Source organism: Candoia aspera, chromosome 1, assembly GCF_035149785.1.
Source record: "Candoia aspera isolate rCanAsp1 chromosome 1, rCanAsp1.hap2, whole genome shotgun sequence".
In the NCBI taxonomy this organism is placed as follows: Eukaryota; Metazoa; Chordata; class Lepidosauria; order Squamata; family Boidae; genus Candoia; species Candoia aspera.
In genome coordinates this window covers 143,909,941-143,926,364 of record NC_086153.1, presented here as the reverse complement: position 1 = coordinate 143,926,364, position 16,424 = coordinate 143,909,941, and the positions used below count along the sequence as shown (strand labels likewise).

Here is a 16,424-nt window from a genome sequence, read left to right as displayed (position 1 = left end):
AGGTGACAGAATTCAATTTATCTCCCCAAGTATGAAGAACATGCTTTCAGAATTCGGGGGAGAGGGGAAATTGCTGTAATTAATTTCCTGTTAATTGCTAAGGTTTTTTTTTTTAAAGATAAACTCATTATCCCTTTATGTGGTCTAATTACCTAATCTTGTTTGTGAGGAAGTGCAATTGCCACATGAAGGAAATATTTATTTTTATTATTATTAATGGCTTGGAAAATGAAACAAACTAAAGAAACTGCAACTTTTTAAGTTACGTGTTTGTTTTTCTCACCCTATGTACCACAATCCAAGAAAGTGCTGCATAATTATTTGACTTTTACAAAGTCTTGCAGTGCCACAAAACTCCTCTTTATCTGGAATGCAAATATAGAAATATTGCAACACATTAAAGTTGACTTTCAGAGAATTTACACATCTTTGTGGCCAACAGTTTTTGGTAAATCATTTAGTTAGAGCTACCATATCTGGGCTGCAGATAAACTAGATGGACTGTCGGATGACAACAAGGAGGTACAGAAACCTCTAACGTTTGGCAGCCACGTAGGGGTCATCTGGACTTTTACAGTACAGATACGGCAGCCCTAGACCTTGGATCTGGGAAGTTTTATTTTACTTGGTGACAATCAGATTCAGAAGGGGTGGAGGCAGAGGACACTCTCATACATCCACATATTTCATATCTCAAATCCATACTTCAGAAATAATTTAATGCTGCCTGAGTGCCTCATCACAACCCAAAGTTTCCATGAGCCAAACAAGACCCTCTAGTTGATCCATGGGAGAAGGGCAAAACCAGTACCTGCTTTTGCAGTGAGCAAAAAAAGCCATCTCTCTGCTTTGCTTAATTCCCTGAAATGGTAGCTAGGCCAAGGGTATTCCAGTTTAGCAGCTTAAATGAAGCACTGAGAAATGGCAGTAGGGCACCAATTTTACTTGCAGAATGCTTACTCAGTTATCTGATATTTGAGTCAACTGGAGCAGACAGAGATGCTGTTATTTAAAACACAATTGGGGGTTCTCCTGAACTTCTCTCTTTTACATACTGCCATTTTTAAAGATTCAAAGCCCATTATCTTTCAAGAGATTTCTCCCATCTCCTTCTTTCCCTGATTCTTGAATATAAACCTTAATTCATTTTCTTTTTTTAAAAATAAAATGTTGGTTTTAGGGAAGTATTACCTAACTCTGATAATCCTTCTAAGAAGTGTGTCATGTTGCTGAATTTTATTTTTGTTTTTTACTAGACATTAAGAAGAAAATGGCATCTGCCCACAATACCATCATGAAGACCACTATGGTTCACCAAATGGAACCATATGATGGCTTAGATATTGGCATGCAATCAAAGGGACTTCCTGCTTAATAAACATGTCAAAGATTTATTTTATTATTTTTATTTTCTATCCTGTCTTTATTATTTTTATAAATAACTCAAGGTGGAGAACATACCTAACACTCCTTCCTCCTCCTATTTTCCCCACAGCAACCCTGTGAGGTGAGTTGGGCTGAGAGAGAGTAACTGGCCCAAGGTCACCCAGCTGCTTTCCTGCCTAAGGCAGGACTAGAATTCTCAGTCTCCCGGTTTCTAGGCAGTTGCTACACATTGTGAATCCTGAGAAAATAAAGCCCTATGCAGGTTTTCTATTATCATAGGCAGAAAAAAATCAGTGCTTATTTACTGAGAAATCAGTGCCAACTCTTGAAAACATTTAAGTCTCTAAAACCTCAAGGTATCTCAGAACTTGAAAAAAACTGCAGTGCAAATGTTGAAATATCTCTAAGATTACAACTTAGGGGAAACATATTTTTTTTTAAATAAGAATGTGGGAAACAGCCTAAAAAAACGGGGGGAAAAAGCATTCTTCCTCAAAAGTTGTGGAATGAATCTCAGTCTAAATAATACCTGAGTTACATAACTTCATCAGACAGTATCTGCATTCATAAATGCACATAATTGTTCTTCTTTTGAGATGGCAATAAACTGAATGGCTGACTAACAGCAACTAATGCTTAGTTATTATGCACAGGCATTCTTAAATCCCTGAACACCCCCATGAACTGGGTTCACTCATTGTACTGTTATGGTTTATTTAGCCATAGTTTATGGAATAAGCCACAATTGACTGGATTCACACAACAAACTAAGTCAAAATCAAACCACATTGTGGCTTAGGGTGATGTGTAACCCCACTGGTACACTGGGCATGAGTTCCCAAGTTAATAATTACTACAGTAAATATATTCTGCAGTGCACCATAAGTCCTTTATCCAGTTGCTATTAGCAGAATCTTTTACTCTCTGTTGAACAATCCCATGGGCCACTGAACAACTTGGAATGGTCAGCGCAATAAGTGAGTCTGAGATCCAGGGGATGTGTCCTTATCATTTAAATGTCAGCTCTCCCCTTTCACTTACAGATCTACAAGTATTGCAAGAGACAAAGTACTAAGACTTCACTCCTGCTCCAACCACAGAGCAGATTCTCTTGAGCAGGGGTGGCCAACTGTAAATATTGGTGAACATTTCCCAGCAGCCCTGGCCTATGTAGCCAATGGTGAACAATAATGAGAATTGTGGCTCAGTAATATTTGGAAGGCCCACATTACCACCCCTGCCACAGAAGTCCAGAGAATATGCTCAGCAGAAATCAGCTGCATTCAGCCTGTGAACGTGTGGCAGAGGACCTTCTGATCTTTCATCTAATTTGAAAATCGTATCAATAGATAAATAGCTGAGTCATGGTGAGTACAACATAAACGATACAGAGTTTTACTCCATTAAGGAGTTATCCAGCAACTTGTTCTCTGTTTAATGAAAGCATTAGGAGAGAAGATTCTTGATTTCCAAGTGTCAAAGGGCTCTACTGTCAGCATCAGTAAATGAGACCATAAGCAACGTGCATTCAATTGAAGGTCATGAGAAGAGGGCAGATAGCAGACTCTGCAGGGAGTGAGATATGCACAGAATGCGCATGTACCATTACTAGAGTCACAGAGTTGTCTTTAAGGTCCTTGAGTTGCCAAAAGTTTAGTAAGCAAATATGGTCCATTTTGACTAATTTAAGAATGGTAGGTGGGCAACTGTACTTGTTTATCTTAACCCCAGAAAAATCACATCAAATTACAGTTGGAAGTGATCTGGTCACTTATAATCATAATCATATATAATAATTATATATAATCATAAGGATTGTTATTGTATGTTTATCTTATCCTACAGCCATAATTGGGTTAATATTAATAGACTCAGAATTTTTTTTACAGACTTTTTTTACCTTTTACTTCCCTAGATTTTACTGTTAGCACCTCTCTTTACCTAAAATGGTTAATTTGTATTTCAGCTTCTGATATTTGTTATTTATTGTTGAAAGAGATAGCTGGATTTAATTTTCCATGCAGTTCTCCAATGGAAATAGACAGAAATCCCCAAGCAGCAAGGAGTTTGTAAAAATTAGTGAAACACCCATTGTAATTTATTCATGAAAGAGAAATAGCACATTCTTTCCTTTTGTACTCCACTTCTACCTTTAGTTACCTAATCTTCCAGTACAAATGTTTTCTTCACTGCTGTTTTGTCATGCTTGAGATATATAATTAAGAGAGCAAATTTGCACACCAAGTACACTGGAGCAGCTCTGTAATCAGTGGTTCTGTTGAGAAAAATACAGCAGTTCATGCAAACTCTAATGAAACACAAAGAGAGAGAGAAATTTGCTTTATTTCAAGAAAAATAAAGATATCCCAAGGTGCTAAAATGTTCAGTCTATGATTAGCAGAAACATGACCTGACTTTCAATACTGCCTTTCATGATTATACAAGTTATCTGGCCTAATGATTAATAAGACACCAGCCTAACTGATGCTGTTCAAATGCACTTTGTATGTATCAGGATAGAAACTAGTTGTGACAGTGCATAATTGTTGTTGATCTATCTGAGATGATCAGAGTGCTATAAACACACTAAGGAAAAACTGCTTCTTCAAAGCCTTGTTAAGTCATTTATCTGGATGGATGAGGCTTTAAAATTAGATACTGGAAAGAACCATGCATATTGACTTTGACCCCTATATCCTCATGTCCCATCTGCCTTGTTCCCTCTTCTCCAAAAATCTTCATGTCTTCAACTAGGTGGGCTGAATAGAAGCTGTAACTGTGTTTGAATGCAAGGACAGAACTCTGAGTGATTTTGACTCCCACTTTATTATGGTCCAAGTTTGCACTGATAGCTTGCTGTGGGTTGGGTCTTAAGAATAGAACCTCATTGGGCCCCTCCTCCACAGGGGGAGAGTGGGGAGAGTGATGGGCATGGTCAGCCTTGTTAATATGTTTTCTACTACAGATTAAGGTTACTATGGTAACTAATCATTTTGGTGGGTGAAGAGGTTGAATTTAATTGTCCTCTTTTTGGATGTTAATTTTTGCACCTGGGGGGAAGAACTTGCCTGGACTTGTTTTAGTTTCAGTTTCCCTTCTGTGTAGGTGTGTAGAGAGTTAAGCAGCTCTCACTGAGAGCCTGTAAATATGTTTGCTTTCTGTAAATAAAATTATTTTTATAGAAATGCCTGGTGTGTGACTTTTCTGATCTCTCCTGGGCCAAAGGCTTTCCTAGCAATCTGCCAACAAGCCTCTATAGCTGTGTCCTATTTTTAGTTGCAAGTCATCTTTAGTCCACATAGTACATGAACAGAATTTCAGTGTCTCCTCAATGAAGTCGAGGAGGGCTCCAGGACTGTGTGCCTTCTTTCTCTTGGGACAGCACAAGTGCCTTGAGAGTCAAAGGTGATACAGTCCTGGAATCAGGAGACTTCTGAAACAACAGCCTCTGCCTTGCCTGGGCTGAGTCTGACCCTGTTTCTCCCCATCCAGACCACAACAGCCTCTAAGCCCAGAATCAGTATTGTGCTTCCTCAGGTTCTGAAGCACCTTTCCCACAGCTCTGATAAAGTTGCAACACATTACTTTCTTGGTGTCTAAATTTCAACTGAATTACCTCAGATGCTTTTCCTGACATCTGACCTCATGTTTCCTTCTTTTTCTCCTCTCCATATGTATGATGGCCAGTTGCCAAAGGCACTTCATACTTCTGATAAAATGGACTCTAATTCATGAAAGCTTATGCTTAGTAAGTAGATCAAACTTTAAGATCTTTTTTTTTCCTTTTGCCAGTGTGCTGTCTTCCTCTTTCTGTGTGTTCTGGAAAATCTCTGCTCCTCACCTTTATGTCATTTCTTCCACTGCATTCTCTAGGGAAGTCATAACCTGTAGTTAAAATTTCATAGTGCTCCATTACTGAAATAATTTCACCATCCCAGTATTAACACTAGGGATTTCCTCAGGGAGTTAACAGGACACTAAACAAAGCACCTGAAACACACTTGTAACCGACTAGCAAGCAAGATCACTGCCTGCAGAGAAATAATAAAAGAGCTGACAGCACTTCATATTTGATCAGGCAGATAAATTTCCTAAATTGTGAGGCTCTTTGAGTATTACATAAGCATCTTACATATCCAAACCTAAAGGTTTTTAGACAGTATTTATTTGAATATTTATTTGTATCTCAATGCTACTTATATGGGCTACCTGTGTGCCCTCACTTTCCCTGATGGATCTCAAAGAAGAAAAGCTGGTCTCTTGTCCTTTCATCTCCTCTTCCAGAAAGGAACGAGCTAGAAAGGTAGAATTATGATACTCTTCTAGTAAGAAGATAAACATGACACACAGGACAAGTCATCACTGCTCCCCTCCTTATCTCCTTTTTGGCAGGATTTGAGCTGAGCTATCCTATCCTATCCCCACTAAATTCCCTCACAAAACTCCTCTGTTCTTGATTGTTTCCCTAGTTACAAACTCCCAGTTCCCAGTCATCTTTCTAAAGGGTGTTGGCTGAGTCTAAGCTGCTGAGCAATGTGGCTCCACCCACTAGCATATCACCAGATTAGTGAGTCAGCTGCAGCTGTGAGCCCCTTTTCTCAGACTATGTGCTTGGGCCTGGATGGGGAATTCTGGGAGTTGAAGTCCTCACATTTTAAACTGGCAAAGGTTGAGAAACACTGGCTTAGACCAAGTGCTCATCAAACAAGCAAATGTGTATGTTTTCAGCCAGAAAATGACACAGCTTCACACAATCAGCCAAACAACATTTTCTGAAACCCAGCAAATCAGCACCACAACTTATCAGCTCCTTCATAAAACTCCCTTATTCCTGGCTTACGAGCCTCTAAAGGCCTGAGTGAAATTGAGTCATTACCTAAGAAATTTGGTCAAGCTGGTCAATGATTCTCTGAGTGCAGATTACCACTGCTTACAAAATTTTGAGTAATTCTGCTCCTTAAATTATGTAGTTGATGGCAGCTATTGGTTGGTCTTAAAAAGCCTGGTATGTGGCAGTCATCCTGTACCTAACTGCCTTCCAACTATGTGGACCTTCAACTCCCAGAATCCTCAGCAATGGTCATGCTGGCTAGGGAATTCTGGGAGTAGAAGGGTGTCCAGAAGTCTACACAGGCAGCTGGTATGAAGTGTAATGGGGAAAGGAGAGGTCTCTCCCACCTTTTTGAACCAGTGGCTTTAACTCTTAAAGCATGATATGAGAATTCTCATAAAATGATCTCCTTGAGAATTGAAGTGAAACACTCTTCTACCAGGAGGTAAACTACCCCTTCAACCTTTTAGATATTTTCTGTCACTTCAGCTTATTTTTGTCTTATTCTTCTGGGCAGGTATGCATTTCCAAACAAATCGCTGCACTGATCTATCACCTTTTTCAATTTTATTTTCTAAGAATGTCTCCAGGCTATGTGGAGTAAAGACACATTTTTGGAAATAAGATACTGGTTGAGCAAGCGTGGCACGAGGCAACACTTTCCTGGCTCCTGAAAACCCACAAGGTCACAAGCAACTGCTGTTGCCTACTATGCCAGGAAGTATTTGGCACAAAACCCTCTTTTCGTGTGAGTAGGAGGTTCTTGAGAGAGAAAACAGAAGTGTTATAGGAAGCTACATAAAAGCAGGCCAGAATGTTGCACTGCCAATAATGAATCCTTGGTAGGCTCTAAAAAGGTGTCCTCTATCCTTCTTATTGTGTAACAGGCATATTCAATAATTCTACAAAGAAAACATTGCTGTAATAATGTTGTGATAGTTTGAACTCCATTACATCAAGAAATAAAGCATACATTGTCACACTGATTTCAATAGGAAAATAAGTATATGCTTAATCCTTGACAACATCTGAAATTGTTTCATTTGGGTTATATCTGACATAATTTTGTGTCTGTTTATTTATGATGCTCTTTCTTCTTTTTCCTTTTTATTCTTCACAAGGCTAGAAGTAATTTTCATTATAAAACTATAGATAATGTGCAGCACAAAGATGGAAAAATGCAGAAATATCCACAATGGAAGAGTGGATTGTGAAGATGGCAGAACTTGCAGAAATGGCTAAACTGATTTGCTTCATTAGGGAAGGAGCAATAACTATTATTATAAAAGACTAGAAACTCTTTATAGACTTTTTGCTAAAAATGGATAAAAATGAACTGGTGATTCTGGATTTATTGATTAAAAAGGGCTGTATATGAGAAGAAGGGAACTATGTTATATAATTTGGGAGGGCAGAAACAATATTAACTATTGTTTGTAACTGCTGCAAAGAAATCAGAAGTTGCTTCTTTAAATATTTCTTTTTTTTTTTCTTTCTTCTTTCTGGATCTATACTTGTTCACTTCTTCTATCTTTCTTTCCTTCTGAGAAATCAAGAAGAACAAGGATGATTGTACTATCCCTGTCCCAAATGTACCAGAGGTCATCAACCAATGGGACCAATTGTGTCTTGATACTATGTCCAGGCCTGAATCTGACTTAAAGGGGTCCAGAGGATCAGTTTCCTCCAAAGTTGTAGCCCTACGATCCTTTCAACTAAAAAGGGATGGTTGGAGACTGGATGAAAAGTGTCCAGTACAGCTGAATTCAGTGAATGCCTCTTAAGGAGGGCATATACTACCACCTCCTTCAGGACAGCAGGGACCCCATACCCTTCCTCAGCAAATAATATTACAGCATGGACCCAACCACCTGTTGCTTCCTGGGACAGCAGTCTAATAAACAGGAAGCTGGGTGAGGAGATCCAAGGATCCTGTCTACCCACTTAGGGACCACTGGTTCCACTCATCCCAGTTAACCACAGAAGGCCTTTTTACCCATTTACCATGGTGTGCCAAGTGGGGAGTGGCGTGGTGGTGGCGTGCCCTGGGTGCAGGCAATAAGTGGTGCTTCTGAAGACACAAGGAGGCTAGCAGTGGGTTTGGAGCTGGGTTGCTGCTCCCCATACATTGATCAACTGTTTGGCAGTTGGCAACAGCACAGCAGGGATGGAATTAAAAAACATGTGCCTACAAGTCAGTTTTAACTCCTGGCAACTGCCCTCTGCAGTTTTCTTGGCAGCATTTTTCAGAAGTAGCTTGCCAGTTTCTTCTTCCTAGGACTGAGAGTCCTTCTCTCTTTCTTCCTAGGACTGAGAGAAGCCACTGGCCCAAGGTCACCCAGCTGGCTTTGTGCCCAAGGCAGGACTAGAATTCACAGTCTTCTGGTTTCTAGTCTGACGCTTTAACCACTAAACCAAACTGGCTCTCAGCAATGAAGAAAGAGTGTGTTAAAAATGATCCATTCTGGGTGTCAAATATGTTAGGTACACCACTGTCCATTTACTTATTTTATTCATTTGAAACCATATAATCAGCCAAGAAGACTGGGGAAGTATGATTAATCGAGCTTTTAAGGGTCTCTGCATATCCCTTACTTCCAGCTTGCCACCTGGAATTTAAAAAGGAACAAACTATTGGATTGATTGATAAGACTTACTGTATATGGCCACCTATCTTTGAAAACATAACCCTTAGCAGCTCACTGCAGTGAATTATGAAACATCCATTTAAATTACATCGATATATTGAGAAAAGAGCCTCAGTTTGAGTTAAGACCAAACAACATTGAGAAAAACAGGTGGGTAAGATACTTGTTTTTACTTGTCCACCAAAATGCAGTGCAAAAGTGATTCTGGAGGGACAAAAAATGGGAGTACTGTATGTATACTCACAGACTAAAAATTACCAATCCTTTGCCTAAGGATACCTTGAAAGAAGTACTTCACTTTCCTTTTATGAAATACTTGCAACAGTAATTGTTAGTACTATCTTGTACTTCATTATGAACCTTGGAGAAATGGCTTGGTGGTTCTTTCTACATTTCTTTTCCACAAATGCCACAAGTTTACCTTAGATTTCTAGTTCTCCTGATAGTCAAGGAAATGTAGCTAGAAGTTGAAAAAATGACTGCCAAATCTAGTTTCATTATGGTTTTCATGGACACTGAAAGTCTAGAGCCTTAATGATGCTAATCTTATTTTATGAGTGTGCTTGAATTTTTTTTTTAATCCATTCAATCATGTCCGATTCTCAGAGACAGCCTGGATTAGGCCCTGCAGTTTTCTTGGCAGGTTTTTCAGAAGTGGTTTGCCATTGCCTGCTTCCTAGGACTGAGAGAAAGTGACTGGCCCAAGGTCACCCAGCTGGCTTTGTGCCTAAGGCGGGACTAGAACTCACCGTCTCCCAGTTTCTAGCCTGATGCCTTAACCTATTACACCAAACTGACTCTTACTTGTAATTTAGGCAATTGAAAAAGGAACTTTATTTTATTTCAGCCAAGCTGGCTGACGCTGTTACAGAGACCTTCACTGCAAACCTCTACCCTAATTTCAGTCTTGCATTGAGCACGTCTCCATTTGTCTGTGTGCATTTTGTAACACGTTGGGGAAACACTGCTCCAAAGCTTTCATCACCCATTCTCTGTGCTTTCATACAATGAAGTATAATCAAATTGACTTTATTAGTCTTCTGGAGGGGCAGCTGTAACACAAACAGCAGTCTTGGGGCAGCATAAAGAAAAACAGATTTGTTAAAAGCTTTCGTGGACTAGAGCCCAGCCCATCAACTTATGCTGCAATCAGTCTGCTAGTCTTTAGGGAGCCACAAAACCCTACCATTTCTACTCAACAGACAAGCCCTCTGGAATTTGTTACCATACAAAATACCAGATTTAGTTTAATGAAGAAGGAAGTCTGCCTCTGATAAAACAAGTTTTGCTCATAAAAATAAGCTTCATCATAAATATATAGGGGGGTTACCATCCATAAGTAGTAGAAAAATTGACTGAATCAGAGTTAAATGTAGCTCAACAAAAGCATAACAACAAAATAGTGGAAATTATTAAGCATGACACCTGCAGCTAGGAAAAATACCATGCCCTTTCATGAGAACTTGCCTTTTTAAGGAAGCATGATAGTTAGAGTAAGGCACTAGCTTAAGTAATATAACATATTGTTATATTTTATAATATTAGACTATAAAAATGACAAAATATGACAAAGTAGCATGCAATCAAATTGACCTCTCTCCAAGTTTTTAAATGTTAAGAATGGGATTTTCAATATGTATAATAACAGGCCAGTTTTACGCTGGTCTATGACTATAACAAGGGACGTGGTGGCACTGCGGGTTAAACCGCTGAGCTGCCGATCGGAAGGTCGGCGGTTCGAAACCGCGCGGCGGGGTGAGCTCCCGTTGCTCGTCCCAGCTCCTGCTCACCTAGCAGTTCGAAAACATGCAAATGTGAGTAGATCAATAGGTACCGCTTCGGCGGGAAGGTAACGGCGTTCCGTGTCATCATGCCGGCCACATGACCACGGACGGGTCTACGGACAATGCCAGCTCTAACGGCTTAGAAACGGAGATGAGCACCGCCCCCTAGACTCGGACACAACTGGACTTTACGTCAAGGGAAACCTTTACCTTTACCGATGACTATAACAAAGACTTGAACTGACCAGTTTCAGAACATCTAAAATTACCAGTGATTATAATAAATCTCAAAGACTTTGCAACCCGATACCATCTGTATTTCACCACTGTGCTACCAGGTGAGTCCATGAAGCCCAATGTGGTTTATATCCGATACAGAGACGACATCTATTCCTTCTCTTGGTGTCAGCAGTGATCCAGCATAGTTAGGCTGCCCTGTTCTTGCACATAGTATTTTTCTACAGTGAGGTCTATGAGATAGCCTGGCTCTCATCTGCTAGCATCTAGAATGTGAACCATACTCGGACAGTAAGTTTACTTGCAGTCAACGTATTTGCCTTGGCAGCAAACCAGTTAAGATGAAGCTGGAATTCTTTAGCATGACCAGCTTTTCACATCCAACTTTTGTTTTGAAAACTTCCCAGACGATCCAGAAATAATTTCGGCTCTCTTGTTCCACTGTGTGCAATGACAGTTGAAGCGTTGCTCAGCAACTCTGTGTAAACTGGGTGTATGCATTTATATCAACCTGGATGTCACTCCCCCAAATTCAATTTAACTAGTCAAAACTAGAAATGGAAGATTGCATCAACTCAGTGAAAAGTGACATGGCCCACATGCATGGATCTGAAGCTGTGCCATATACAGTATATCCAAAATGGTTGCTTATGGAAAATATTAGGCTCCCGCTCCCTTTCAGACTCCAATTACAGCAATCACTGGGCATTGCTGGGGCTAAAGATCCTTAGTGCCCATCTAAACTCAGCTGATGTTAATCTGCCTAATAGTATCCTCCACTCGGACCAAAGTTTGCTTCTGGGTTAACTTGATTCTCAGCTTTTCTTTCAAGTTTTCAGGATCTTTGCCTATTTGGCTGTATTTTAGTTGTTTCCGGATCCCATGCTGACTTTGCTAATGAAGTCATTTTAATTGCTAGAGTGGTGGTCCTCAGGCACTGGAAGTCCCCAGTGAACCAAGAGAAGTAAGTCAAAGAATTGGTAGAACAGACAGCCTCTGAATTGTCAGCATATATGTGGGAGGGAGATTTGGGGGAAAAAATGCATCTATTTTAAGTGGATTTGTGGAGGTATGTAGAAATTAGATGAGACACTTTAGTTCACTTCTCTGTGTTTTGCATGATGCACAGTTTCAATTGACATTGTTTTTATTTAATGGTATTTATTTTTAAAAGCACATGTGAGAGATCAATAGTAAAGGAGAGAGTGAGGAAAGACATAAGGATCGTATAAGAAAAACATTTAATGTAAATGTTAACCAGCAAGGGAAAAAAAGATACTAAGCCTTTTTATCTGTACAAATAGACTTCTGAAGGCACAATTCATTCAATTTTAGGTTGTGATCCTTCGTTGCAGCTTTCTCCAGTTTACAGGTCTCAATTCTATTGGCCTTGCTCACAGGCAGTTCTGGGAGTTCTTGCTCCCATTATCTTCTCTCCTTTAAAAAGTGCTAGTTTATGAAAAAAATTCCATATAAAAATAATTTACCCCAAGGGCAAAATCAACTGATCTAATCTGAATGGAACAATTGTTATATTATTTTGAAAATAAAGAGTACAGTCTACTCATCAACACATATTTTAATAAGGACAAGGGGGTTTGTTGATAATTAGAGCATATATGTTGCTTAGAATCAATTACCAGTGAAGCAGCATAAAAGCCCAAGAAATATGGTTGCCCGCGCTCTCTCTCTCTCCCTCTCCATACATACACACAAATGTTTACAAAACGTTTTCCAGCAAACCCAACATGAGACAGAAGGGAGGAAAGAATATTTAAAATTGTGGTGTCTCTTCATTGTTCATTAACAATTCTTTGACATGTTTTTGTGTTGAGTAGAAGAAGGAAGTGGCCTAGCACGTGCTGGGTGTCCTCCCCACTTTTTAAAGGGTCTAAATGAGTACTCTTGAATGGGGCAGCCTCTAAGTATTTATTATAAAATGAAGGCAGGAAGGGACGGAGGGAGGGAGGGAGGGATCACAAAATGACATCAATAGCAGAGAAGCCAAGTTTTGTCATTGATTCTGATACTGGTGCTTTCAAAAAACTGCTCAAAGTAGCTGGACCACAAAGGATCCGATTGATTAGTTCTGAGCCATGTTATCAATGAGGCATGACACGCACACACTGTGAGCTCACCTTTACATAAAGCTGCTGAAATTCCTCTAGGTTCAGTCTTCCACTAGGGCAATCTTTTAGAAATCCCTTGTACCACTGCTTGAGTTCATGTTCATTAAATTCTGTGCTCTTCACCAGATCTTCCATCACTTCAGGAGCCAGTTTGCTATTCTGCTTCCCCATTATGCCTAAAAAAAAACCAAAGGAAATATTATTATTAGTTTTTTGTACTAAGGGATGGCTAGCATTTAATCACTGAAATTATTTTGGAGCCAACCTCCTAAAGCTACCTTTGGATATCAATCCCAGGTAATTTTTTTTCCCACAGCTGGTTATGGCAGACAAACAAATGCCTTCCAGAGGTGGAAGAAGATCATCCATGCCATGCTGACAACAATCAGCACACCAGAGATCTTGACAGTAATACCATTCTATAAATTTAGCTGAAAGTTGATGTACAAAATCCTTACAGTTTATGGCTATTTAATCTTCCCCCGGAGTGCCTGAAGAGTGGCTGGTTCAGAGTACAAAACGTGTCTTGAACATTGGCAGAATCAATGCACAGTTACATCTCAACATTAAAACATCGTGTCAAAGAAATATCTTGGTTCCCTTGCCTTTCTCAAAACATAGCAACCCTCTATCAAATAGTCATAATAACGAGACAGCTGCTTCTTTTAGCTAGTTCCCTTGCAGATGGTCTAGCCAGATTATGACACCTTTCCACTGCGTACACCAAGAATCTTTGTGCTTCTGTGGATTTCAATAGCTTTTAATGTAACAGCCTTCCTTAAAAACTTGAATATAAAAAAAGATAGCTGTAATCCTATGCATTCACTCCCTTGTATTTGTTGAATCAGTAAAACAAAACCATTTCTGCCTTCTTCAACTTGAATGCAGAAAATTGTGCCAGATGAGCAGCCCTGCTCCATACAATCCTCAATCATAATTATACCCCTTCATTCTTCCATCTTCCTCTCAAACACTACTTCTTTTATTATCAAAACTAGATCGTTAATTACAGTCCATGCAGCAGTTCTGAGCTTCTACCAAGCTGTGAATCCGAAGATTTCTCATTGCAGATTTAATTAATGAGAATAAGAAAACTGTAATTCATGGATTATCTAGTCTATCATAAAATGGATCCCAACACCTTTCAAGGTTTCATGCACTGTTTTATATTGTTACAATGAACGGGTTCATTTCCATGACACTAGTGCCTTACTTGCAGCCATCATAAATACATGTATATATGAATATAATGTTTAAATGGATACTATTAAGGAACGTAAGAAATAAATAGCATAAAAGAATTAAAGTAAAGGAAAAATCTTCTTTGAATTGAACTTGACCCCTAGTGAGATGCAAGACGCATCCATGCAGTTTTCTTGGTAGAAAAGACAGAAGTGCTTTGGCATTTCTTTTTCCTTCTGGGATTTTTTTTCCAAATTCCCAGTCTAGCCTACAGCCCTGGAATTTCCTAGTAGTCTCCCATTTAGTACCAACCTGGTGAAAACTGGCTTAGCTTTTTGAAATCAACAAGATCAGTTAGGTGCTGTTACCTATGGGCTTAAAAAAATTAAATAAGGTTTGGTGATTATTACAACAAACAAACAAACAGTTTGCAAAATCATAAAGAAACCCCATTATTCTCTAACAGGTGGTTATAGCCACATAGCTTTCTCCATCCTGGTGTTCTCCAGATAAATTGCAGGAATTATGGGACCAGCTTGTATGGCTTTGGGAAAAACCTGTGCTAAGAATAAGAAGTTGATGATTGAAGGTCAAACTTCTATGTGTCTACTCAGAGGTTCATCTTACAAAAGTCAACAGGACAATGAGAATTGTTGCTGGAAGCATACTTGGGATAACACTGCTTTTAAAAAATGTTGTGGTTCATGGTGGCTACTCTAGGATAATGTTTGCTCCACTGTATTCTGCCAATAGTAGATGCACAGAACACTTGATTGCCCAGTGTTCTAAATGCAGAATCCTATGCAAATTTACTTGGGATCTGTATCCATTGAATGGTATTTATACAGTACTTTTGATTAAACAGGCTAATTGTGTGGTACCCTATAGCATTGTTCTGAACATACTGCTAATGGGGAATTGGGAAAACGTACTATATTGCATTTATTTGGGGAAAAAAAGTTGGGCATAAAATAAACAAAACCTTGGATACCCTACCTTCTGATCAAAATCTGAACTGTAATTTCTGAAATCTACTGATCTGTTTCATTCTGGAACCAATAGGCAACAGAAGTGAAAAAGAATTCCAGACTGATACTGCAGCTATGAGTTTACTGGTGATGACATAATTTATATCAAGGCTGTGTGATTAACTTTGACTCCAGTCTTGTAGAAAAAAACAAAAACAAATGAGATCATTCCAGAACATTGTAATGAACTGGAACTTTGGTACTGACTTGGATACATTAGTACACAGCAATACTTCATTCCTAAATGGCAAACGTATCACAATCAAAATAATGGCAAAAATCTCAAAAGATCACCACCTGTCATAAGAATTCAGCAATTTTCACTTAAGATCTTGGGTGTGAGGTTGCCACCTGATTTGGTAAGGTTTTTGCCTTTATTATTAACCCTTTGGCTTTACCACTGAAAAGCTGCCAAATCCTGTACTGAGGTTTGTACAAGCTTTCTTCCTGCTACTGTAGTAATCTTAATAACTACAGTGCTATCACTGCCATGACTGTTATAAAATCTCTGCAACATAAATAAGGAACACAGCACAGTATGATGTTGTGATTAGAACAATTGACTAGAATCTGAGATACTCAGATTCATAGTCCCACTCTGCTGTGAAGTTCATTGGGTGATCTTGATCATTATTTCTTAACCTAATCTAGGTAAAGGTAAAGGTTTTCCTTGACATTAAGTCCAGTCGTGTCTGACTCTAGGGGGCGGTGCTCATCTCCATTTCAAAGCCGAAGAGCTGGCGTTTGTTCATAGACACTTCCGTGGTCATGTGGCCAGCATGACTAAATGGAACGCCGTTACCTGCCCACAGAAGCGGTACCTATTAACCGACTCACATTTGCATGTTTTTGAACCTACATCACAAAATTATTGGGAGGATAACATGGGGCAGAGGAAGACAGGAGGAGAGACTACCATTTGTCCTGCTTGGAAGATATTAAGGTAGGAAAATGCTATTCTGGAGAGTCCCCCTAGATTCACTTAGCCATCTGGCCAAGGTCTCATGCTGAACCGAGAATAAAAAGATTGTTATATTCTTTAACATTAGAACCCTTTGGGGAGTTACACATGGGGCTGAGATTTTCATGAGGAGGAAATGATGCATCACATTTATACATATGTGAAGTATCTCCCTGATTAGTCATTAGACAAAACTAGAAAAAAACATGTTTTTATAGTGTTTCCCAGTGTTCAAAAC

General features: G+C 39.3%; 1 protein-coding gene across 3 annotated transcripts in view; it reads right to left on the bottom strand.

Moving 5' to 3' along the window:
- Window positions 1-16,424, bottom strand: part of VSNL1 (visinin like 1) — a 105,019-nt gene that overhangs the window by 27,887 nt on the left and 60,708 nt on the right. The window contains exons 2-4 of one of the 3 annotated variants that reach the window (XM_063314785.1): window positions 15,194-15,361; window positions 14,510-14,572; window positions 13,025-13,191 (exon numbers count right to left, since the gene is read on the bottom strand). In XM_063314785.1, the coding sequence (XP_063170855.1) occupies window positions 13,025-13,186 (162 nt within the window). In that variant the 5' untranslated portion in view covers window positions 13,187-13,191; window positions 14,510-14,572; window positions 15,194-15,361. The remainder of the gene's footprint in view (window positions 1-13,024; window positions 13,192-14,509; window positions 14,573-15,193; window positions 15,362-16,424) is intronic. The other 2 variants (XM_063314794.1, XM_063314775.1) reach the window with 2 other exon arrangements.